Source organism: Cervus elaphus, chromosome 15 (genome assembly GCF_910594005.1).
Source record: "Cervus elaphus chromosome 15, mCerEla1.1, whole genome shotgun sequence".
NCBI lineage: Eukaryota > Metazoa > Chordata > Mammalia > Artiodactyla > Cervidae > Cervus > Cervus elaphus.
Window position 1 is genome coordinate 10,168,906 of NC_057829.1, and position 22,933 is coordinate 10,191,838.

General features: G+C 49.8%; 1 protein-coding gene across 2 annotated transcripts in view; it reads right to left on the minus strand.

The window, feature by feature from the left end:
- TRIM67 (tripartite motif containing 67) overlaps nucleotides 1-22,933 on the minus strand; it is a 55,049-nt gene that overhangs the window by 2,861 nt on the left and 29,255 nt on the right. Inside the window, exons 2-8 of one of the 2 annotated variants that reach the window (XM_043926825.1) lie at nucleotides 17,696-17,791; nucleotides 16,050-16,172; nucleotides 15,034-15,144; nucleotides 13,422-13,575; nucleotides 10,832-10,977; nucleotides 2,724-2,862; nucleotides 1,060-1,363 (exon numbers count right to left, since the gene is read on the minus strand). In XM_043926825.1, coding sequence (XP_043782760.1) covers nucleotides 1,060-1,363; nucleotides 2,724-2,862; nucleotides 10,832-10,977; nucleotides 13,422-13,575; nucleotides 15,034-15,144; nucleotides 16,050-16,172; nucleotides 17,696-17,791 — 1,073 coding nt within the window. Of the gene's footprint in view, nucleotides 1-1,059; nucleotides 1,364-2,723; nucleotides 2,863-10,831; nucleotides 10,978-13,415; nucleotides 13,576-15,033; nucleotides 15,145-16,049; nucleotides 16,173-17,695; nucleotides 17,792-22,933 lie in introns of both variants that reach the window. The other variant, XM_043926823.1, reaches the window with a different exon arrangement.

The following is a 22,933-nucleotide window of genomic DNA, read 5'->3' on the forward strand; positions in this document are numbered from 1 at the left end:
GGAACAAAGTAGGCTTGTCTACAGCCATACCACCCTGAACGCACCCGATCTTGTCTGATCTCGGGAACAAAGTAGGCTCTTGACAGATGCTCCCTGTTGGCACTTCCACCCAGGGTGTCTAGGCTCCTGCTTGGCCTGAGGGCCTGAGGGCCTGAGGGTGCTGGGGGCCTGGACCCGGTCCCCAGGTGGCCTGTGAGCAGACGGCTGGGCAGGTGCAGGGCCAGGCCGCCCAGCCCCCGGGGAGGAGCTGCCTGCTGTCACCCCAGGCCTGTGGAGAGGGCGTCACAGCTGCTGAAAAGGCTGATGGTAGGGGTCCCATCTGCCTTCAGCCCCTGGGGACCCTCCGGCAAGTCCCTGTCCCAGGCCAGGACTCCTGGGGCCACCTGCAGGAGCACTGAGGTGGGTCTGGAGCTCTGAGAGCCCCTGGAGTTGACCCGGCCCAGCGCTGCAGTCCAGGGAGGCTGGTTCCTCGGGGCCTCTTGCCTCTCCCAGCAGGGGTGACAGCTCTCAGCACACCGGGAATAAGACCCCACAGTGAGGAGGTGGCTTGGAGGGCCACAACCCTCCAGTACTGGGGCCAAGGTCTCCCCCAGGCTCCGAGTTTCCCGAGTCTGGCCGGGTGACCTCACTCTCCCAGGCCAGCCTCAGGGCAAGGCCATGCTGGGGCTGCCCGGGTCAGGGCTGCCCAGGTCAGAGCCGGCGCAGTGAGTGCCCCAAGGGTGCTGCACCCCCTGCCTGCCTGTTTCAAGGCCCTGCGGTTGTGTGGGGGGTTCCGTGGTGACTCTGGGCTGACAGGAGAGGAGGGAAGTGGAGCCGAGCCTGGAGGAGACCTGGAGCCCAGGGCTGGTGAGCCTGGCCTCGGGGCTCGATGAGCGGCCTGCACACCCACCAGCGCCACACTATGTCACATGCTCTCATCTGGGCGGCAGGCCAGCGGTCACGTCTCCCTGGGAACCGGACACCAAAGTGGCTGAGAACACTGCCCCCCACCGCGTCTGACGAGCTTGGGGAGAGCAGGAGGACGCGGACCCCAGGCCTCCCGTCGGCAGCGGGGCGCACCTGTTGGTGTGAGAGTTGCAGTGCATGAACCAGCTGCGGTTGTTGTCCACGTACATGGCCCACGCCTTGTCGTCCTTGCCCAGCATCATGTCCTTGGCCACGCTGGCCCTGGCCACCCCGAAGGCGGGGTCCGGGTGGTTGTCGTACCGATCCACGTGGAGCTCCCAGTAGTGCGCGCCCTTGGAGAAGGCCGCCGTGCCCAGCACCACCCGGTCGTCATAGCTGCTGCACGTGGCTGTCTGGTTGTCGTTGGACAAAATGATGTCCCGGTGCCCAGAGTTGGGGTCAAACGTGAACCAGGCCACTGGAAAGGAAGGGGCAGGCAAGAGGGGCAGGGTTGGGGTGAGCTTGCCGGCAGCCTCTGACCTGGGCTTGGAGACAGACTCACTGGCATCTCTCAGGAAGTGGACACAGGGCGTTGCGTGTTCTTCCCTGCTCAATTCACGCACACATGCTCACACACATCATGCTCTCTCCTCTGTTCATCCAAGTGCCCAATCCCATGACCCCAGCTGGGCCAAGTACAGACATCCAGGCCCCATCTACATGCTCTCATGGAATCAATCTTGGTTTCTACAGCACTCACACACATTTTGGGCACTCTTAGGAGTGAGGATAGACATCCAGCCCTGCATCATGGAGAGAGACTCGAGAGGCAGAGAGGTGAAGTGCGGTCAGCAAAGCCCCCGCGCTCCAGCCTCCACCCACAGCCCACTGGCAGGTGAGGGCTTCTAGGGGCACACAGCTGGGGAGCCCACCTGGGAGACAGCACCGTCTGCCCGTCGCTGGGGGACGGTTCAGGCTGTCCTGTGCTCCTCAGGGCAGCCAGAGGATGGGCTGGGATAAGTGAAAGTGGTAGTCGCTCAGTCATGTCCAACTCTTTGTGACCCTATGAACTGTAGCCCGCCAGGCTCCTCTGTCCATGGGACTCTCCAGGCAAGAACACTGGAGCCTATTGCCATGCCCTCCCTCCAGGCAGTCTTCCTGACCCAGGGATCGAACCTGCATCTCTTGTGTCTCTTGCATTGCAGGTGGATTCTTTACCTGCTGAGCCATCAGGAAAGCCCTGGGACAAACGTTGACAGTAACACACGGCTGGTACCCTCCAGGGACCCCTGAGGCTCGACAGGTGCATGTTCGGTGCAGCAGACCAGACCCTACATCACCCCTCGACGCTTAGGATTCACATGATCAAAATCCAGTGGAGTGTGGATGTGCTCTGATTGCCTGAAACCTGACAGGACACAGCGAGGTCTGCAGCACTCAGATCTCAGCTCTTGTACCGGGTGCTCGAGGGGCAAGTTCCTCCTGGCAGCCGCCTGCCTGCTCTTCTCTGGGACATCCCACCCACTCTTGGCCCCTTGGAAGTGAGACTACACAGGGACTGTAGTCTCCCTGTGCCTCTCAGGCTCTAGTGGCACTTTCCAGGTCCAGCAAGTGGGGTGAAGGAATGTCTCCATCCTTTGTGACGAGCGGGCAGGGAGCAAGGTGAGTGGATCAGGGGCAGGGCTGGACAAGATGGACTCACCCAGCTGCCGCCTCTTTCCTTTAGCCCTGATGCCTCCCTCACCAGCAACTCACAGATTTTCCCTGTCCATCTGTCCGCCCATCTGATATGTGGGCTGGGCCTGAATCTGTTTCCCCTGAGACATCCCAGTGCTCACCGTCGGACGTCTGCAGGACCACAGTCTTACTGTAGGGCCCGACGCCGGAGGAGTTGAAAGCCTTGACCCTGGCATTGTATGTGCTGTTGAAGTGAAGTCCATCGATGGTGCACAGGGTCTCCTTGCCAACATACACCTCCTGGAAGAGACACAGACCGCTCATCAGCTGCCCCTGTTATGTGGAAAATTTCTCTTAGCCACATGTTGAATGGAAAGTGCTATCATCCCAAGAGTGCTATTTTTAAAATTAATTAATTTTAATTGGAGGCTAATTACTTTACACTATTGTGGTGGTTTTTGCCACACACTGACATGAATCAGCCATGGATGTACATGTGTCCCCCATCCTGAACCCCCCTCCCACCTCCCTCCCCATCCCGTCCCTCTGGGTTGTCCCAGGGTACCAGCTTTGAGTGCCCTATTTCATGCATCGAACTTGGACTGGTCATCTATTTCACATATGGAAATATACATGCTTCAGTGCTATTCTCTCAAATCATCCCCCCCACCTTGTCTTCTCCCACAGATTGCAAAAGTCTGTTCTTTATATCTGTGTCTCTTTTGCTGTCTGGCATACAGGGTCATCATTATCATCTTTCTAAACTCTATATTTTTGCACTCAGTTCAGTTCAGTTGCTCAGTTGTGTCCGACTCTTTGAGACCCCATGGACTGCAGTACGCCAGGCCTCCCTGTTCATCACCAACTTCCAGAGTTTACTCAAACTCATGTCCATTAAGTCGGTGATGCCATCCAGTCATCTCATCCTCTGTCATCCCCTTCTCCTGCCCTCAATCTTTCCCAGCATCAGGGTCTTTTCCAATGAGTCAGCTCTCCGCATCAGGTGGCCAAAGTATTGGAGTTTCACCTTTAGCATCGGTCCTTCCAGTGAATATTCAGGACTGATTTCCTTTAGGATGGACCGGTTGGATCTCCTTGCAGTCCAAGGGACTCTCAAGAGTCTTCTCCAACACCACAGTTCAAAAGCATCAATTCTTCAGTGCTCAGCTTTCTTTATAGTCCAACTCTCACATCCACACATGACTACTAGAAAAACCATAGCCTTGATTAGACAGACCTTTGTTGGCAAAGTAATGCTTCTGCTTTTTAATGAGCTGTCTAGGTTGGTCACAACTTTGCTTCCAAGGAGAGGGCATCTTTTAATTTCATGACTGCAATCATCATCTACATTGATTTCGGAGCCCCCCAAAAATAAAGTTTGTCACTGTTTCCATTGTTTCCCCATCTATTTGCCATGAAGTGATGGGACCGGATGCCATGATCTTAGTTTTCTGAATGTTGAGTTTTAAGCCAACTTTTTCACTCTCCTCTTTCACTTTCATCAAGAGGCTCTTTAGTTCTTTTTCACTTTCTGCCATAAGGGTGTATGGTATTTCTCTTTCTAACTTATTTCACACTGTATAATAAGCACCAACCAGTAATGCTGAAGAAGCTGAAGTTGAATGGTTCTATGAAGACCCACAAGAACTCTAGAACTAACACCCAAAAGAGATGTCCTTTTCATTATAGGGCACTAGAATGCAAAAGTAGGAAGTCAAGAAATACCTGGAGTAACAGGCAAATTTGGCCTTGGAGTACGAAATGAAGCAGGGCAAAGGCTAATAGAGTTTGGCCAAGAGAACACACTGGTCATAGCAAACACCCTCTTCCAACAATACAAGAGAGGACTCTACACATGGACATCACCAGATGGACAATACTGAAATCAGATTGATTATATTCTTTGCAGCCAAAGATGAAGAAGCTCTATACAGTCAGCAAAAACAAGACCGGGAGCTGACTTTGGCTCAGATCATGAACTCCTTATTGCCAAATTCAGACTTAAATTGAAGAAAGTAGGGAAAACCACTAGACCATTCAGGTATGACCTAAATCAAATTCCTTACAATTATACAGTAGAAGTGACAAATAGATTCAAGGGATTAGGTCTGATAGAGTGCCTGAAGAACTGTGGATGGAGGTACATGACATTGTATAGGACGCAGTGATCAAGACCATTCCCAAGAAAAAGAAATGTAAAAAGGCAAAATGGTTGTCCAAGGAGGCCTTACAAATAGCTGTGAAAAGAAGACAAGTGAAAGGCAAAGGAGAAAAGGAACGATATTCCCATTTGAATACAAGGAGAGATAAGAAAGTCTTCCTCAATGATCAGTACAAAGAAATAGAGGAAACCAATAGAATGGGAAAGACTAGAGATCTCATCAAGAAAATTAGAGATACCAAGGGAACATTTCATGCAAAGATGGGCTCAATAAAGGACAGAAATGGTATGGACCTAACAGAAGCAGAAGATATTAAGGAGAGGTGGCAAGAGTACACAGAAGAACTGTACAAAAAAGATCTTCATGACCCAGATAACCATGATGGTGTGATCATTCACCTAGAACCAGACATCCTGGAATGTGAAGTCAAGTGGGCTTTAGGAAGCATCACTACAAACAAAGCTAGTGAAGGTGATGGAATTCCAGGTGAGCTATTCCAAATCCTAAAAGATGATGCTGTGAAAGTGCTGCACTCATTATGCCAGCAAATTTGGAAAACTCAGCAGTGGCCACAGGACTGGAAAAGGTCAGTTTTCATTCCTGTCCCAAAGAAGGGCAATGCCAAAGAATGCTCAAACTACTGCACAATTGCACTCATTTCACACACTAGCAGAGTAACACTCAAAGTTCTCCAAGCCAGGCTTCAACAGTACATGAACCGTGAACTTCCAGATGTTCAAGCTGGATTTAGAAAAGGCAGAGGAACCAGAGATCAAATTGCCAACAGCAGCTGGATCATCTAAAAGGCAAGAGAGTTCTGGAAAAACATCTGCTTTATTGACTATGCCAAAGCCTTTGACTGTGTGGATCACAACAAGTGATGGGAAAATTCATCAAGAGATGGGAATACCAGACCACCTGATCTGCCTCTTGAGAAATGTGTATGCAGGTCAAGAAGCAACAGTTAGAACTGGACATGGAACAACAGACTGGTTCCAAATTTGGAAAGGGTATGTCAAGGCTGTATATTGTCACCCTGCTTATTTAGCTTATATACAGAATACTTCATGAGAAATGCTGGGCTGGATGAAGCATAAGCTGGAAGCAAGATTGCTGGGAGAAATATCAATAACCTATGCAGATGACACCACCCTTATGGCAGAAAGTGAAGAAGAACTAAAGAGCCTCTTGAAAGTGAAAGAGGAGAGTGAAAAAGTTGGCTTAAAACTCAACATTCAATTACATGCCAGTCAGAATGGGTGCTATCAAAAAGTCTATAAGCAATAAATGCTGGAGAGGGTGTGGAGAAAAGGGAACCCTCTTACACTGTCGGTGGGAATGCAAACGAGTACAGCCACTATGGAAAACAGTGTGGAGATTCCTTAAAAAACTGGAAATAGAACTGCCATATGACCAAGCAATCCCACTCCTGGGCATACACACTGAGGAAACCAGATCTGAAAGAGACACGTGCACCCCAATGTTCATCGCAGCCCTGTTTACAATAGCCAGGACATGGAAGCAACCTAGATGCCCATCAGCAGACGAATGGATAAGGAAGCTGTGGTACATATACACTATGGAATATTACTCAGCCATTAAAAAGAATTCATTTGAATCAGTTCTAATGAGATGGACGAAACTGGAGCCCATTATACAGAGTGAAGTAAGCCAGAAAGATAAAGACCAATACAGTATACTAACGCATATATATGGAATTTAAAAAGATGGTACCGATAACCCTATATGCAAAACAGAAAAAGAGACACAGATGTACAGAACAGACTTTTAGACTCTGTGGGAGAAGGCTAGGGTGGGATGTTCAGAGAGAACAGCATTGAAACAAGTATACTATCAAGGGTGAAACAGATCACCAGCCCAGGTGGGATGCAAGAGACTGGTGCTCAGGGCTGGTGCACTGGGAAGACCCAGAGGAATGGGATGGAGAGGGAGGCAGGAGGGGGGATCGGGATGGGGAACACATGTAAATCCATGGCTGATTCATGTCAATGTATGGCAAAAACCACTACAGTATTGTAAAGTAATTAGCCTCCAACAAATAAAAATAAATGGAAAAAAAAAAAAAAAACAACTCAACATTCAGAAAACTAAGATCATGGCATCCGGTCCCATCACTTCATGGCAAATAGATGGGGAAACAATGGAAACAGTAACAAACTTTATTTTTCTGGGCTCCAAAATCAATGTAGATGGTGACTGCAGCCATGAAATTAAAAGATGCTTACTCCTTGGAAGAAAAGTTATGATCATCCTAGGCATCGTGTTAAAAAGCAAAGACATTACTTAGCCGACAGAAGTCTGACTAGTCAAGGCTATGGTTTCTCCAGTAGTCATGTATGGATGTGAGAGTTGGACTATAAAGAAAGCTGAGTACCGAAGAATTGATGCTTTTGAACTGTGGTGTTGGAGAAGACTCTTGAGAGTCCCTTGAACTGCAAGGAGATCCAACCAGTCCATCCTAAAGGAGATCAGTCCTGGGTGTTCATTGGAGGGACTGATGCTGAAGGTGAAACTCTAATACTTTGGCCACCTGATGGGAAGAGCTGACGCATTTGAAAAGACCCTGATGCTGGGAAAGTTTGAAGGTGGGAGAAGAAGGGGACGACAGAGGATGAGATGGTTGGATGGCATCACTGACTCAATGGACATGAGTTTGAGTAAACTCCAGGAGTTGGTGATGGACAGGGAAGCTTGCCATCCTGCAGTCCATGGGGTCACAAAGAGTTTGACACGACTGAGCAGCTGAACTGAACAGAATAGGCTCCAGTTTCATCCACCTCATTATATCTGACTCAAATGAATTCTTTTTAATGGCTGAGTAATACTCCACTGTGTATATGTACCACAGCTTTCTTATCCAGTTGTCTGCTGATGGACATCCAGGTTGCTTCCATGTCCTGGCTATTATAAACAGTGCTGTGATGAACATTGGCATACATGTATCTCTTTCAATTCTGGTTTCCTCTGTGTGTATGCCCAGCAGTGGGATTGCTGGGTCATATGGCAGTTCTATTTCCAGTTTTGTAAGGAATCTCCACACTGTTCTCCATAGTGGCTGTACTAGTTTGCATTCCCACCAACAGTGTAAGAGGGTTCTGTTTCCTCCACACCCTCTCCAGCATTTATTGTTTGTAGACTTTTTGATAGCAGCCATTCTGACTGGCATGAGATGGTACCTCATTGTGGTTTTGATTTGCATTCCTCTGATCATGAGTGATGTTGAGCATCTTTTCACGTGTTTGTTAGCCATCTGTATGTCTTCTTTGGAGAAATGTCTGTTTAGTTCTTTGGCCCATTTTTTGACTGGGTTGCTTATTTTTCTGGTATTGAGCTGCATGAGCTGCTTGTATATTTTTGAGATTCTTTGTCAGTTGTTTCATTTGCTATTATTTTCTCCCATCCTGAAGGCTGTCTTTTCACCTTGCTTATAGTTTCATTTGTTGTGTAAAAGCTTTTAAGTTTAATTAGGTCCCATTTGTTTATTTTTGCTTTTATTTCCATTACCCGAGAGTGCTATTAATAAGGAGATTTGGGATGAGTGGTGCCTGGGTTTCAGATCACGTCCAAGTTTAACACAAACCCTTACTGGTGGCTGATGGGCCCCTCTGCTGTGAAGGTACGGAGTGCAGTAGCTGTAATGCTGCCTGAGAACGTCCTGCCTCCTCAGAGGGTGGTTCTCATGGATAGTAGTACTCTGGACCCCAAGGATGGGGGTGCACAAAACGGTTTGGAGCAAGAGGAGATCGTCGGTTTTCAATGGGAATTTAAGTTAGAAAACATGAGCTAAGCATCGAAGTAGACAAAATAAACAGTATTTGAAAAGGAAGCATCATCACACATGATGGGAAAAAGCAGACGGAGGAAGGGCGTGGTCAAGCACAGGTGGTTCAAGTTGATTTGGCCACTTCTGGAGTGAGAGGGCCACTCCACCTCCTCCAGCCTCTTCCACTGCTGAGGCTGGCACCTTCCAACTCCTTGGGCCTCCTGGAGCTGCTTTTCTCCTGGTTTCCCAGAGGGTGGGGCATTTCTGCACAGGACCCCGAAGGTCCTTTTCTAGAACATTTACTTCAAACTTAATTTGTCCCATTAACTGCTCCCAAATACGTAGCCTTACACCTCACTTTTGTCATCACATAAAACATCATTCCTGGGCTTCCCTTGGCCTCAGTGATGAAGAATTCACCTGACAATGTAGCAAACACGAGTCCGATCACTGGTCTGGGAAGATCCCACGTGTCGTGGAACAACTAAACCTGTGTGCCGCAGTTACTGAGGCTGAGCTCCAGAGCCCTTGTATTGCAACTACCGAGCTCACATGCCCCGAGCGTGTGCTCTGCACCAAGAGCAGCCACTGCAACGAGAGCCGGTGGACCACAGCTGGAGAAAGCCCGTGCAGAAAGGAAGACCCGGCGCAGCCATGAACAAACACAGTTATAAAACGCTATTCCTGCTTGCTCACTTGGGGGTGTTACTCTTCACTTGTTTTTTCGAGTTACTGATAATAGTAGTTGTGTGCCAGCTATTATTGTATAAGGCATCTTAATCCTTACACAACCCTGGGACATTGCTATTATTTTTTATGTTTTACTCACAAGGACACTCAGGGAGGGCAGGAAACTTGCCCAAGATCACAGTCAATCCATTTAGAAGCCAGCGTTCAAAGCCAGGTCTGTCTGCATTAAGTCCACGCTTTTCCCACCATAACACACTGTCCCTCAGAAACTCGAGCCCTTGGCTCCAGCTTGTTCGTGGTCACGTCTCAAAGGGGAGAAGCCACTGGGCTCTGTGGCTTCTTCTTTTTTGGGCAAATATTTATTTACTTATTTATTTGGTCTCACTGGGTCTCAGTTGTGGCACACGGGATCTCGGTTGTGGCTTGCCAGCTTAGCTGCTCCTCAGCACGTGGGATCTAGCTGCCCAACCAGGGGTCACACCCGTGTCCCCTGCAGATTCCTAACCACCGACTACCAGGGAAGTACTGGCTGCTTCTTTTAACATCCTCTTCCATCGCATTTCAAAAGCATAAACTCTCTTCCTGGTTTCTGGTTAGTCAAGGAACTCTGTCAGTTTCTCGCTTATTTGCATGACCGGAATGGCTGGGGTTCGGGACCCAGTGTATGACCTGCTCTTCCTGACCAATGTGACCTCAGCCTCTCTCTTCCCCAAAGAGCCCATATTCCCAGGGACTCAATGTTTCCTCATGGAGTACTACAAGTCTGGCATTCATAAAACAAAAAAAATGAAAAGACACAGGTATAACCCCCTTTGAGGGAAACGAAAGGGATACTGACTCTGGTCAGATTCCTTGAATGGGCACGACTTCCAGGAGGAGAAGTATGAGAGCTGTTGGGATGGCTCTGGTTTGTTAGAATGAGTCTTTATTTAGTCTCTCGTGGACAGAAAGGTGGCGCTCTAAGAAGAGCCAGCGTTTGTGCTCCCTGGAGTCAACCAAATTGCCGGACAGGAGTCTGAACTCCACTGCGAGTTTCAAGGTAGAGCTCTGCTGGGGTCTGGGTTGGGGTGGGGTGCTGTCCGGCTCCTACCACAGGGTGAGATTGGAAATGCATTTCTGACTCACTAAGGGTCTTTACTCTCCCCATGTATTCCATCACTGGGGACTGGAGCGTAGATCATCACCCAAACCCTACAACCGTTCCTCATGTGTCTTCCCAGGCAGATCACCTTGCCAGATGAGCTAGTCAACCGGGCAGGGCCGTTGTGTGGGAACACTGAGGGAGCAGGAGGCTGCTTGGGGGGATGTGTGGGATGGTGTTGACTAGATACGGCTGGTTCAACTGGGAAGCGGGTCCGCGTGGGGGACACCTTTTCTGAGCTCTACCTTGGCCTCCGACCTGCGTCAGTCTTCACAGAAAAGCCATCCTGAACTTTCTCTGCCTGCCCAGACGCAGCTCTCGGTAGAGGAACCCCACGTGTGTCCCATGAGCCCAGGCCCCGGAGTCCCGCGTCCTTGGGGCTGACGCCCCCGTTAGTGGTATCAGAGTTATGGGCCGCCGCGCGGACTGATCCGGAGGCTGGGACAGTGCCAGCCTCGCCCCCCACCCCCCGCAGCAGGCAGCAGGCCTCACCCGGAACTGCCCCCCGTCGCCGTCGTCCAGCTCCAGGATGTAGCCGTCCACGGGGCTGTGGGTGAAGGGCGGCGTCCTCCAGGCCAGCGTGACGCTGTTGTTCCGGGTGCAGCACTTCTCCAGCTGCAACAGGGGCACGGGCGGCACTGGGAGGGGAAGGGCGGGCTTCAGTGCGCAGACCCTGCAGGGCGCAGGGACGGCTGCGGGCCCGCCCCACCCCAGAGGAAAGGCCACCACCGCGGGGACGGCTGCGGGCCCGCCCCACCCCAGAGGAAAGGCCACCGCCGCGTCACTCCCCGCCGCTTGTATGCACACTCCGCGCGCCTCCTAGCCTGGGAGGGGTCCTGGGATTTGAGGCCGGGACAGACGCAGAGACACGGCAGTTGCCGCCGCCCCTCTGAGTCTGGAGCCCTGAGGACAAGGTGTCCGCTCCCCACCGGCCCACTGAGCGTCACTGGTTTTGACTCTGGCCCAGGAGCGGCTCCTCAGGACTTGCAGCAGAGCCTGACCCCCTGTGCCTCCCAGCACAGCAAGGCCTCTCCAGACCCTCTGCGTGGAGTCATGTGCAGCTCACACCTGGGGCCCATGAAGTTGTGGTTGGGGGCGGGGGACAGGCAAAAGGCAAAGAGGCATTGAAACCTTTGTCTGGGAGCGTTTTAAAGGCCTAGGGAATTAGATCCCGGAAGGTGAGGCAGTCTTAGAGTATGGGACAGTCTACCCATGGAATTAGGGATTCAAGTCAAGTGAATCATCAGTTCTATCAAGGTGAGCTTGGGAGTATCTTTTTATTCTCTAGTTGTGTTCAGGTTGGAGAGATCTTAGAAATAAATATAGTCCATGCTGGGGCTTCCCAGCTGACGTTAGTGATAAAGAAGTTGCCTGCCAATGCAGGAGACATAAGAGACTTGGGTTCGATCCCTGCATTGGGAAGTTCCCCTGGAGGAGGACACGGCAACCCACTCCAGTATTCTTGCCTGGAGAATCCCATGGACAGAGGAGCCTGATGGGCTACAGTCCATAGGGTTGCAAAGAGGTGGACACAAGTGAAGCAATTTAGCATGCACGCATGCATAGTCCATGCTGACATTTTTCCAACGGAACACTGCAACATGAGTTTTTGTAAAAACTACAGATTTCCATTTGGCTCCAGATGTTAGGGCACCATCTTCCACATTTTGGTGGACAGTTCAGTGGGGTGTGAGCACTGTTATGGATGTGGTCTCAGGGCTGCTCCATGCAGACTGGCCCCAGGCCCCTGGGTTATCAGTGTGGAGGAGTCCTCTCCCCACCCCTGGGTACTGCTTTTCTCTTTCCCACTTCCTCTATGAATCCCACCACCCCAACTTGTCAGGAGCAGCTCCAAGCAGCCTCTTTCAGCACCCCCACTTTCCAGACCAGGGTTATTCTGCTCCCAGAATCACACCTCATTCATACCTGGGGCAGATGGCATTTCTAAACCTCACCTCAGGTGCAAACTGAGTGTGGGAGTGAGCACAGAGACTGGATATCTTCAGTTTAAAAATGGCCACATACTTTGTAAGTGAGCATTTTCCTGAGTTCACAGCTTCTGAAGGTGTGGTGCTCAGCTCTTTGATATATTGGTTAAAAAAATAAACCCCCAAAGAGTTTTATTCCCTCCCCTGAATGTACCCTTAACGTCTCTGGAGAGGCAGGGTGACCTCACATGCTAATTTTGTAACCTGGGGAAAGTTATGCAAACTTTTCTTAACCCATAGCCTGTGTCCCCCTGGCTCTCTGAACTCACCTCTGCCACCCACCACCTTTTCCACTCTGCTGTCACCTCTGATCTCACTCTTCTTGGAACATAGCAAACTTATACCTGCCCTCTGGCTCCTGGAACCTTCTTCCTTCATATTGCATCTCTTTCCTTCTCACCTCAAAATACAACCCCCATACTAATGCCTTCTTCTCAAAAAGTGGCTTCCCTGGTGGCTCAGATGGTAAAGAATCAGCTTGTAATGCAGGAGACTCAGGTTTGATCCCTGATTGGGAAGATCCCCTGGGAGAAGGGAGTGGTTACCTACTCCAGTATTCTTGCCTGGAGAATTTCATGGACAGAGGAGCCTGGCAGGCTACAGTCCCTGGGGTCACAAAGCGTCAGACATGACTGAGCGACAAACGCTGTCACTTCTCAGAAAGCACCTGTTGGTCACACCTGCCACCATCAGGTTATATCACACCCCCTGTTGTATCATTGCCTGTCTCCTTCTCTAGAATGCCAGCTCAGTCTTGTGAGGGAGTCTGTGGACTTGTTCACGGCTGTGTCCTGAACAGCTAGGATGGTGCCTGGCAGGTGACGAACACTCGATAGGTGTCTCTGAATGAATAGACGATCCTCTTTCACACGTGGGAAAACTGTGGCTCACGCTGGGGGCTACCCAGAGGGGTCACCCAGCTCGGGGGCACTGAACTGGGACCTGAACCCAGGTCTGTGCCGCAGAAGGCCCTCCCTCCCGATCTGTGTCCCACCAGGGTCACACGTCTTCCGATGCATGAGCTGCCCTGCAGAGTGGATGCCTCTTCCAGAAGAAGCACCAACTGAACTGGGCCAACCACGGCTCACCCCTACATTTCATCTGAATGAAGTCCAGCTGGTGGATGGCCTGCAGCAGCGGCTCGCTGTCCAAGGTCAGCTCAAACTCCGCGGACACTTTGGGCTCCAGGGCTCCTTTGACCCACTGCTCTTGAGACACCTGGACACGCTTGATCAGGGCGTCCGAGATCTTAAAGGAAGCACAGAGTTTAGGGTTTCCACATGCAAAGGAAAAATAGCACAGCAGGTGGTGAGGAAAGGGTAGGGGCTTCATCTGCATGGGCTCAGGGTGCTGGGTTGGCTGTGTTAAGCATGCCCTCTCAAGCCCTGGCAGAGATGACAGGACCCATGCTGGTATGACTTGGGGGTAAATAAAAATGCATTATATTGTTTAAATCATCACAGGTCGGTCATGTTGCCTGTAAAGAAGCACTTGCTGTTTTAGGCTAAACACTTTTGTAAAGCAAATGATACTTTTTATTTATTTTTTTGAACTTCTTATTTTGTATTGGGGTATAGCCTATTAACAATGTTGTGATAGTTTCAAGTGAACAGCCAAGGGACTCAGCCATACATACACATGTATCCATTCTCCCACAAACCCCCCCTCCCATCCAGGCTGCCACGTAATACTGAGCAGCGTTCCCTGTGCTTGACAGTAGGTCCTTGGTGGTTATCCATTTTGTATATAGCAGTGTGTCCATGAACCTGCCAAATTCCCTAGCTATCCATTCCCCCCAGCAACCACTGGTTCACTTTCTAAGTCTGTGAGTCTCTTTCTGTTAAGTAACTAAGTTCGTTTGGAAGCAAATGATACTTTGAAAATATACAGAAACACTCTACATATTCAACTTTTGCTAGATCCGGCACTTTGCAAAGTGAAACTCACTAATGGTTTGTCCTAGCATTTAAAAGCATCTCCTTCGCCCCAGTCCTGGGCCGCCCCCTCCCTCCCACTGTTTTTCTTCCATGTTGTTCTGCAGCTTCTGCTCCAAACTTTCACTGTATCAAACCCACAGCACTGTTCTCTGTTGGAGAAAGTCTTGCTCATTCAGAACATTTGCACGTGTCCCTGTAGAGCTATGATGCCTGTGCACCCTTCCCGGGGACCAATCAAGGAGATTCATCATTTTCCCCACAGACAGAGGACTGAGCTTTTGTTTGAGTCACAGAAGTATTTCCAAGAGTTGCTCGTGACCTGGATTAGCCTGGCTACTAGGGGTTGCCCAGCAAGGCATCCTGGGCTTTCTGGGCTATGGTATTCTGTCCAGACCTGCGGGACTCTGTCCACTGGGGGTCATGTGGATTCTGCTAACTCAATTTCTTCCATTGCAATCTTTCCAGCTTGACTGGCAAAGACTGTTTTCTTTCATCTGTGGGGAAAATGTTGCACTGGTGTTCCAGGAAGTCGAGCCATGAGAGCATGGCATTGCGGGCCTAGGGACTGTGATGTTTGACCTCCTCATTTAATGATGACCCAGAGCCAGGTCAGAGCTTGTGAGAACAGCCAAGATGAGATTTCAGGTATTCTGGAATCACTGAGCACAGGAGAGTCTGCTCAACTGCAAGCCACGGGGAGGGACTTTCCTAGAACCTTGGCTAGTTTGGGACGTGGCCATGGAGTTGGAGGAAGGACCAGCCCGCTCACCTGCAGGAACCCGGCGGGGTCGTTCTCCTTGATCACCTCCAGGCAGTACTCCATCAGCCCCGTGGACTGGCGCAGCTTCAGCGTGCAGTGATTGATCTGGTCCCAAACCATCTGCCATGAGAAGGACCCCTGGTAACCACCCGGCCGCAGTGGGAGGCAGCACTGTTCTCGACTCCCTCGTACCCTCTCCTGCTGCTGCTCTGTTCCTGAGCTCCACGTGCCCTCGTTACAGGGGCATAATTGGACACACTCCCCCATAAGCAGGGCTGCCACACCCAGCAGAGCAAACTTCCTGAACTCTGGATAAAAAGCAGAGAACGCACACAATCTAAACTCTTCCAAGTGACCGGTTCACGCCCCCCACTCTCGCTTGCTGGGTGGTCACTGAGGGGCTCAACTGCTTTGCGGGTAAACCATGGACCATCCCCAACACACGTTCCTTCTTGCCCTTCAGTAATATTTCTGGTTCAGTTGGGAAATTTCTATGAAATAGATTGAGGCTAGACCATGAAGTGAGTAGTTTTCGTCAAGGCAGGGTGTTCACGGGGCAGCTGCCTGGACCGGGGTCCTGGTCCCGAATGAGGGGAAGTCTTGCCTTTCCACGGTGGTCACTGGCCACCGCGCTGACCTCGCGAGCACCAGATGCCAGAGAACCTGACGGAGGGGCCAAGCCGGGGCCCTGAGCACAGCCCTCGTCATCCAACGAGGCCATCTCCGCTCTGCAAGATGAGAGCAGGGTGTGTGTCTTCCACCGAAAGCAGGGGCCCAGCAGATGGGAGAGGGGGGACTTCTGACTGAAAGCAGCAGGATTCAGGTGTCTGGTCCCCGCTTTGGAGGGAAAGTAGGCATGGCAATTACTGCAGGCCAAGTGGCACGAGGGTACGTAGGTCCCAGGGAACCTGCTCAGCACTTCCTCCCCTCACTCGTTCATTCATTCATACCCTCAACTAACACTGACCCCGTGTCTACACCGCGTGGTCCCCCACCCTGGGCAGGGAGGCTGTGAGGGGACCCACCTTCAGCTTGTGCTCCCTCTCTTTGGTGACCTTGGTGAGCAGCTTGGCTTTCTGCCGGGTCAGAGCATCGACCAGCGCATCGCACTGAGCCACCAGGCAGGCCTCGTAGTCCAGGCCATTCTCCTGTGGGACGCAGAGGGCTTTAGGGAGCAGGCACGCAGAGACGTGGCCAGTGCTAGAGACACAGCCACGTCAGCAAGCGGGTCCTGCTACTAGACCAGAGACCGTGCGTGTGAGTCTCAGCACATCAGAGGATGGAACGAATATTCAACGTCACCTGAGCCATGCGGGTTTGTGAGGGTTTTCAGTGTCGTGGGAAACACTCATAAGGGACTTAACAAGAGAAAAAGCAGCAAGTGTGTGCAGCATAATTGCATACTGTGTGTGTGTGTGTGTGTGTAAACTAGTGGAATAGCGTGTCAAAATAGTGGGGTGGCCACTTAAAGGGGTGAGATATTGGTGAACTTCTGTTACTTTTGTCTGCTATTTTCTACTTTTCAAAATTTCCAGAACATATTTTTACTTTTCATAATCGGGAAACAGTAAAACAAACAAAACCCAGTGGTCTGGCTGTAGGATCTGTCTTTCTCAGTTGTGAAAAAGAATCCTTCAATACCTCTCAGAGCAGCCTGGATTCAGACCTCGTGTCATGGACTAATGTATTTTCTCCCACCGCTGCCCCAAGTTCCTAGGAGGAAGTCCAAACCCCCATGACCTCAGAACAAGACTGTGTTTGGAGAAACGGCCTTGAAAGAAGTAACTTAAACGAGGTCCTTAGGCTGGGCTCTGATCCAACATGACTATGTCCTTAGAAGAGGAGGTGAGGACACAGGCAGGCACAGAGGGAGGGCCGCCTGAGGACGCAGGGAGGCGGTGGCTGTCTGCCAGCCCAGGAGAGAGCCCTCAGGAGGAGCCACCCCTGCCCACACCTCCATCTTGAACTTCTAGCCTCCATAACTGTGAGGAAATAGGTTACTGGGGCTGAAGCCACTCAGTCTATGATGCTTTGTTATAGCAACCCTACCAAATGGATACAGCTGGTGTCCTGAAACATCAGAAACAGGGAAGGAAATGCCTGGTGGCTAAATTCTGTGCTTTACTTTATTAGGAAAGATGGCTTCTATCGGCTGGTTTAGAATTCAGTGCCCTCAGCCCCCCTTTTCCACCCAGACACCAGGACGTTCATGATCGGTGTGAAAGTTCCTCCCTGCATGCATTTATACACTCTCTCCCTGACAGACAGAGCTCCCGGGGCCACAGACTGCAGCTTATTGATCTGTGTCGGGCTTGTACGTGACACAGCATGGGTGCTCAGTAAACACATTTATTTAGTAACTGATGCTTTTATATTATGATGCGTTTGGTATGTCAGCACTGTTTACGGACACTGGTAGCACTGTATGGCCATGCATTATTTCTGCCTGATTCTCTTTCTATGATTCTTTCTGAGTTCAAGCAAGATCCCCTTCCTATCAGATGGCTCATGGGTGCTGGTGGATTGGGTGTGTAGTGTCTGCGACATCTGAGGCTGTGCAGGGAGCAGTTGGGCCTCCCCATCTTCAACACTGAGAAGGGCTGCCAGGGGTCTTCCCTTTCCTCAGCCGTGTCTCACATCCCTTCTGCGGAGAGGTGGGGTCCCGGCTCACCTGGATCTGCTGCAGAATGTTCTTCAGCTGAACCAGAAACTCCTTTGCTTCTTTTGCCTTATCGGAAACTCCATTTAAGGCCTGAGACAGCTGGGCCTAAAAGATATTACAGGTTGAAAAGGAAAATTAGGTGTTAAAGGCATTTAGTCTGCCCTTTACCCCGAAAGCTGTGTTTATAACAGGGTATAACCAAGAGCTGTCCTCTGTGGAGGGATCCCTATCAACGCCCGGTCTCTGCAACGTGGGCTTGTTTTTCTAGCAATAAAGTGTTGGTTGACCTGCACTCGTCTGTCTGCACCCCAAAGCTGGATAGAAGTAAGCAGCATTCAGCTAACTGATTGGGGCTGACAGGACCCAGGACAAGAAGCAAGTATAGACTTGACCGGGTCTGGCCCCCACTCTTCCCACAGAAGCTCTACCCCCATCAGTAGGGCATTCAGATGCCAATGTGTGGGCACCCCAGGTGCCAGGCCACACTCTGCCCACCTCATGTGTACACAGTTGACTTTTGACCTAAGAGGGGTGGGTAGGAAAGAGACCTGGAAATGAGCTTGAGCCGTGTGGATGGAGGGTCCCCAGTCATCATGTAGAAGGGATGGTGGTGGCCTCCTTAGCAATTGAGACTCCTTACTCTGCTCAGTTACTGGGACCCAAAGGCAGAGCTGCAGGCTGGTGTCAAATCTATAGCCTTTAGCCTCAGTCTTCTTTTCAATGAAACATATGCCCACACAATCGAATTTGTCTTCAAAACTTCACTATTGAATAGACTGATGCCCTTTGCTTTTAAATTTTATTTATCTATATTTTGATCATGCCCTGCAGCCTGTGGGATCTTAGTTCCCCAAGCAAGGATTGAACCCATATCCCCTACAGTGGAAGTGTGGAGTCTTAACCACTAGACTGCCAGGGAAATCTCCTGATGCCCTTGATTTTTAACGGTACTCTCATGTTTCAAATTAAAAATTTGAATTAAAAATTCAAATTCAAATTAAAAAGCTGAGGGCAGAGAGAAAAATGGGGCCAGAAAAACTGGGTCACACCCACTCTCCACTGTCTTTAGGTCTCTGCTCAAATATGACCTGTCTGAGAGGCCTCTCCACTTGCCCTGCTTTATTCTTCTTCATAATGTTCATTACTGCCCAATACAGGTTTGTTTGCTGTGTGTCTCTCCTCAGAATTGCAATTCTGGTGCAATTATCTATGCAGGAAGACTATCCAATAGAAATCACAAGAATAGCAGAGTGTCCTGCATCTGCTCTGAGCCCTTGAAATTTTACTTAAAGTTTTCAGCCACCATGTGTGGCCAGTGGCTGCTGTCCTGGGCAGCACAGATCTTTGCACTCATCCTTAGCAGCTCAGCCTGTCTCTGATAACTTCACTCAGAAGGAGCTGGAGAGGTGAGCGTCACTGAGACTCATGATCTGTGTCCAGAAAAGGGGTGCCTCCCTCCCTACCCCACTCACTGCAAGAAGAGGGCCCTTGGAGGCTGCACCCCTTTTCTCCTCAAGGAGAGGCCCATTCCTGGGAACCTATGCACTCCTTCATGGTGGGGACATTGTCTTTGTCTTTCTAGCCAGGCACAAAATAGGGGCTCAAAAACTGCTCACTGGATGAATAGAAAGCAAAGCAATTGCTCCTCTAGAAGGAGATGCTAACCAAGACAGATCCCTGTAGATCCACAGGCAACACACTTGTCCACAAGAAGTCGCATTAGTGAGTGTCCCCCTCCTCCCACCCGGGAAACTGGAGCCAGCATGGATCTGCCCCCACCAGCTCTGGTCTCCCCGCAGCCCAGCCCTGCTCTCGACCTGCTTCCTACTTGGCAAATAGATCCGGGAGCTTGGCAAGGAGCCCAGAACAAGTGATCTTTGAAAGGTTCCGGTGGCCTTAGGCAGACACCCAGCTGAAAGGGGAATGAACTCACAGCTCACTTGACACTGCTTCAGGCTCATCAGACTTGCCTCTGACCCCACCCAGCAGGGTGCAGCAAAGGCCTGAAGGAAGAGCCCGGACTCCCATGTGAGAGCTGGTCCCTCTCCAAGGATGTCCTGACCCAACAAGCACACACTTGTATTAACACCTTTCTTGACCTCAGTTCCTTCCCATGTAGTGGGGCCACAAGTCAGCTCTCCTTGCCCAGGTGACAGCGCTGTGGAAACTGGTCCTGGTTGTTCTACTGGCAAAGGAGCCAGGGATTGGGTGGCAAAGGTGGAAACCATTTCTCAAGGGACACATTACTTATTGGCAACGTGTTACAGATTCACAGCGTATTGTATTTGGCTGCAGTTTTTTGAGACACGCTCTTCTTCTTTTCCACAAGGACTGTCTAGGGGGCCAGCAGGGGACACGGAAAACTGTGTTCTTCTGGTCCTAGAGAAGGGCTTCCCTGGCTCAGATGGTGAAGAATCTCTCTGCAATGCAGGAGACCCAGATTTGATCCCTGAGCTGGGAAGATTCCCTGGAGAACGGAAGGGCAATCTACTCCAGTACCCTGGAGAACGCCATGGTCAGAGGAAAAGCCTGCCATCTGTGAAATGAGAATGCGTTGTTCAGTCTCTGTGGCCATACGATACTCTTGGAAAGAAAGGAAATATCCAGACAGAAGATAAATAATAAATATTTTAAAATGACTGAATAGACTTTTAACTTGAATCAAACATTGTATTTTATGCCTTCCTATTTCTTAAAGGTTAGAATTACTTTTCTGTAGAGTCTCTGAGTTTAGACAGACAGCTTAAAAATGTCAGTATTTCCAACAGGGCCAAACCACCTGCTTCCTGGCCTAGCATCATGTCTTTGTCTGCAGCCTGAAGGAGTAGCTTCTAGGTACACGGGATAGTTTTCTGCCTCCACCCCTCTCCTCCTTCTAGATGGCGTTATAGGGCCTCATAATGCATTAAGCTGGTTTCCCTGGTGGCTAAGATGGTAAAGAATCTGCCTGCAATGCAGGAGACCTAGGTTTGATCCCTGGGTTGGAAAGATCCCCTGGAGAAGGAAACGTCTACCCACTCCAGGATTCTTGCCTGGAGAATTCCAGGGTCAGAAAAGCCTGGTGGGCTACAGTCCATGGGGTCACAAAGAGTCAGACTACCGCAATGCATTAAGCAAGAGGACTCTGGGGCATATAGCCAAATCTTGGCTCTGTCGTTTGTTAGCTGTGTGTCTCAGAAAGATTCTTCATCTCTTTGTTATAGCGGGTCCTCTCCTCATATGAGTTTGCACTATTATACTTAGAAATATAGCTCGAGCTTTCCCCAAATCCTCTTTTGCTACTTTTTAAACCTGATCACACCAAAACGGGACATTTTAAATGTTCTTCTTTAGTGAATGTTTGGGACATAATAATGCAATTATACTTATCTAACAGGATGTTTTCAGTTTGATTTCTGGGTTGTAAGAAGTGCTGAACTGATTTAAACAGTCTAATTTTTTGTGCAAATTTTTCTAATTTGTTAAACTTACATCAGTTCTTTTAAAATAATAACTGTTTGTATTCCTTTGAAAGTGTAAATTGTAAAATAATTTAACTATTGTTCTCATGGTAACTTTACTAATAATATCACTGTTTAAAACACTTAATCATCCTAATTAATAACAATAACTATCCTTTTAGATTACTCATGCTATTACTTTCTTAAAAGAAACCTGTAAACTAAAAAGAATTTATTTATTTATCTATTTTTGGCTGTGCTGGGTCTGCATTGCTGTACAGGATTTCCTCTCGTTGTGGAGAGTGGGGGCTACTCTCTGTTGTGGTGAGCAGGCTTCTCACTGCAGTGGCTTCTCTTGTTGTGGAGCACAGGCTCTAGGTGCTCAGGCTGCAGTAGATGCAACACGGTGGGTTCAGTAGTTGTGGCACATGGGTTTAGTTGTTCCACAGCATGTGGGACTTTCCCGGACCAGGGATCGAACCCACGTCCCCTGCATTGGCAGATGGATTCTTAACCGCTGGACCACCAAGCAAGTCCCTCAAAGTCCTCTAAATTGTTTGATCTGGCTCTATCATATATGGGTTGCTATGGACTGAATGTTTGTGTCTTCCCAAAATCCATATATTGAGGCCTTAACCTCTGGTATGGAGGTATTAGGAGATGGGAACTTTGGAAAGCGATTAGGTTTTGAGGGTGGAGCCCCTATGATGGGATTAGTGTCCTTTTTTTTTTTTTTTTTTAAGAGACAGGGTCTCGCTATGTTGCCCAGGCTGGAGTACAGTGGCTATTCACAGGCGCGATCCCACTACTGATCAGCACGGGAGTTTTGACCTGCTCCGTTTCCAACCTGGGCCAGTTCACCCCTCCTTAGGCAACCTGGTGGTCCCCCGCTCCCGGGAGGTCACCATATTGATGCCGAACTTAGTGCGGACACCCGATCGGCATAGCGCACTGCAGCCGAGAACTCCTGAGCTCAAGCGATCCTCCAGCCTCAGCCTCCCGAGTAGCTGGGATTACAGGCGCACGCCACCGCGCCCGGCGATTAGTGTCCTTTAAAGAAAAGATCTTAACTCTCTCCTCCCACATGAACTGAGGAAAGGCCATATAAAGACACAACAAGGTCTAGGCTTCAGAACTGTGAGAGATAAATCTCTGGTGTTTAAGCCACCCAGCCTGTGGTATGGTTCAGTTCAGTTGCTCAGTTGTGTCCAACTCTTTGCAACCCCATGGACTGCAGCACGCCAGGTCTCCCTGTCCACCACCAACTCCTGGAGTTTACTCAAGCTCATGTCCATTGAGTCGGTGATGCCATCCAACCATCTCATCTTCTGTTGTCCCCTTCTCCTCCTGCCTTCAATCTTTCCAGAATCAGGGTCTTTTCAAATGAGTCAGCTCTTTGCATCAGGTGGCCAAAGTATTGGAGTTTCAGCTTCAACATCAGTCCTTCCAATGAATATTCAGGGCTGATTTCCTTTAGGATGGACTGGTTGAATCTTGCAATCCAAGGGACTCTCAAGAGTCTTCTCCAACACCACAGTTCAAAAGCATCAATTCTTCAGCACTCAGCTTTCTTTATAGTCCAACTCTCACATCCACATATGACTACTGAAAAAACCACAGCCTTGACGAGACAGACCTTTGGTGGCAAAGTAATGTCTCTGCTTTTTAATATGTTGTTTAGGTTGGTCATAACTTTCCTCCCAAGGAGTAAGCTGCTTTTAATTTCATGGCTGCAGTCACCATCTGCAGTGATTTTGGACCTCAAAAAATGAAGTCTGCCATGGTTTCCACTGTTTCCCCATCTATT